This window comes from Grammomys surdaster, unplaced genomic scaffold (genome assembly GCF_004785775.1).
Source record: "Grammomys surdaster isolate TR1022 unplaced genomic scaffold, NIH_TR_1.0 126278, whole genome shotgun sequence".
Lineage (NCBI taxonomy): Eukaryota > Metazoa > Chordata > Mammalia > Rodentia > Muridae > Grammomys > Grammomys surdaster.
The window spans coordinates 5,884,979-5,887,155 of record NW_021621078.1 but is presented as its reverse complement, the minus strand read 5'-3'; the positions used below and the strand labels follow the sequence as shown (position 1 = coordinate 5,887,155).

Here is a 2,177-nt window from a genome sequence, read left to right as displayed (position 1 = left end):
AGAGTTCGAGGCCAGCCTGGTCTACAGAGTGAGTTCCAGGACAGCCAGGGCTACTCAGAGAAACCCTGTCTCGAAAAACCAAACCAAAAAATAAAAAATAAAAAAAAGGAAGATGTAAAGACGCCACACTGAAATATGATGTATATGTGTGAACTATCGTGTCTGTCCGTTGTTGTCTGTGTGCTCTCAATCCTAATACTCCAGGTCCGTTACAAACTATATAAATGGCCTCTAATTTTTCTTACATTAAACAGATTCTACCTACTCAATTGGGTTCGTGTTATTAGAGGCATGCTGTGTTACCATCCCCTTTTCCTGTCTCCTCTACCATCCACCTCTCTGTTAAGCATTCAAGATAAAGGTCCGTGGGCAAACCTGGCCTGTTCTATCAGTCACTATGGCCACTGCTTTCCAGATGGTTGTGGCCAGATGCAAGTTCCACATTAGGTGGGTATCTGGTGTAAGTTCTATTTCAAATGGCTGAGGAGTTTGACTATTCAGGTTATTGGTCCTGTGGAACTATGGCAAACCCAACTGCTACTTGGCTCTAGAGTATAAAGGTCTAATTCTGTGGACTAAAAAGCAGGTCTTCTCCACCCAGGAGTAATTGGTGAATCTGAGTTCACCATGATCCCATCTTGACTCTGCCTAGGAGTCCTGATGAAGAGTTCCAGGATGACCTCCAAGTGAAAGGCTTTTCATCTACATAAACATGGTACTGATTAAGTCAATTTGGACTTTGGTGACTTAAGGCTTGGATGAAAGTATGGAGGTAAATCTAACCTTGAGGTGTGAGACTCCTTTATTAAAATCTTTAAGGAAACAAGTGATAAAATTAATTACCTGGCACTATATAATTTTGAGTCCTCCATATACAATTTAACCAAATTTCATAAAATGTAGGTCCCAACTTGGTGCAGTAGAAGCTGGAGGGTCATGACTCGAATGGTAGGTCGAGCTACATAGTGAGACACTGTCTCACGAAATAACAAAATCTCACAAGTTTGGGGAGACCCTGAGTTCCAGGGTGGCAGCCACAGGAACTGCAATAACCAGAGAGAAATTCTGGAAAAAGAACAAAGGGAAAGGAAGGATAAGCTAGCTAATGAAACCGAAGAAGAAATGAACCATCAGAGCTTAGGGAGTTAAGAGAATTTTCTAAGCCTTCAGAGAAACAAGCACATCAATGGGGGAGCCACACAGACACCATTCGGCAGCAGCAGTGGGCATTGGCGCAACAGGTCAGATAACGTTTTCAGTGTTCCGAAAGAAAATGATCTGAGATCTCATCTTTCTGTCCTATGTTAAATTAGCATTTAAGTGTGATGATGACAAAGTTAAGATGATTTCAACCCTCCAAAGTCTCAGGAAATTTACCATCCAAAACTCTCTTATTGAACAATTATGAAGAGGCCAGTGGGACGGCTCCATAGTAAAGGCACTTGAAGCCTAGTGATGTTATTTCAACCCCTTGGGACCCACATAACTGTGGGAGGAGAGGATCAATTTCATCAAGTTGTCCTCTGACCTCCATACACATGTTACATGTGTGCCCTCCCCCATCATGTATACACTCACACATTAAAAAAATAGGGCTGGAGAGATGGCTCAGTGGTTAAGAACACAGATTGCTCTTTCCAAGGTTCTGAGTTCAATTCCCAGCAACCACATGATGGCTCACATTCATCTATAATGGGATCAGGTGACTTCTTCTGGTAAGCAGGTAGGTGTACATGCAGATAGAGCACTCATGAATAAATAAATAACACATAAATAAAAAATTTAAAAACCCAAAGACTTACTCAAATATGCTTCCCAGAAAACGACGGAGCAAATCAAGTTGGAAGAAAAAGTTGGGTTTGAGAAAAAGAAAGTAAAACTCAGACATGAACATAAAGCTGGAGGAATGGCAACATGATTTGAGCTTTCTATTTGGCAAAGAGGTAAGAAATGCTAGGAAGCACAGAGCTTAGAGACTGAGAGTTAAGTCATCTTTGAGATGGAGGGAAAGAGAGACATACAAGTTAGAGGACCAAGCGGCCTCCGAGCTAGAGGATGAGGGAAAAGAAATCTCAGAACTGAAGGAAGAAGAAATCTCGGATAGTCCAAGGTGGAGTGGAAAACAGGTGGGAGGAGGGAGAGGAGGAGGGAGAAATCTATGGGGAGGAGGGAGAAGA

At 42.2% G+C, this 2,177-nt stretch overlaps 1 protein-coding gene across 1 annotated transcript in view; it reads left to right on the top strand.

Annotated features, from left to right (window-relative positions):
• The first annotated feature begins 1,886 nt into the window (after window positions 1–1,886).
• Window positions 1,887–2,177, top strand: part of LOC114613908 (60S ribosomal protein L7a-like) — a 2,034-nt gene continuing 1,743 nt past the window's right edge. The window contains exon 1 of the mRNA XM_028759350.1: window positions 1,887–1,943. Coding sequence (XP_028615183.1) covers window positions 1,887–1,943 — 57 coding nt within the window. The remainder of the gene's footprint in view (window positions 1,944–2,177) is intronic.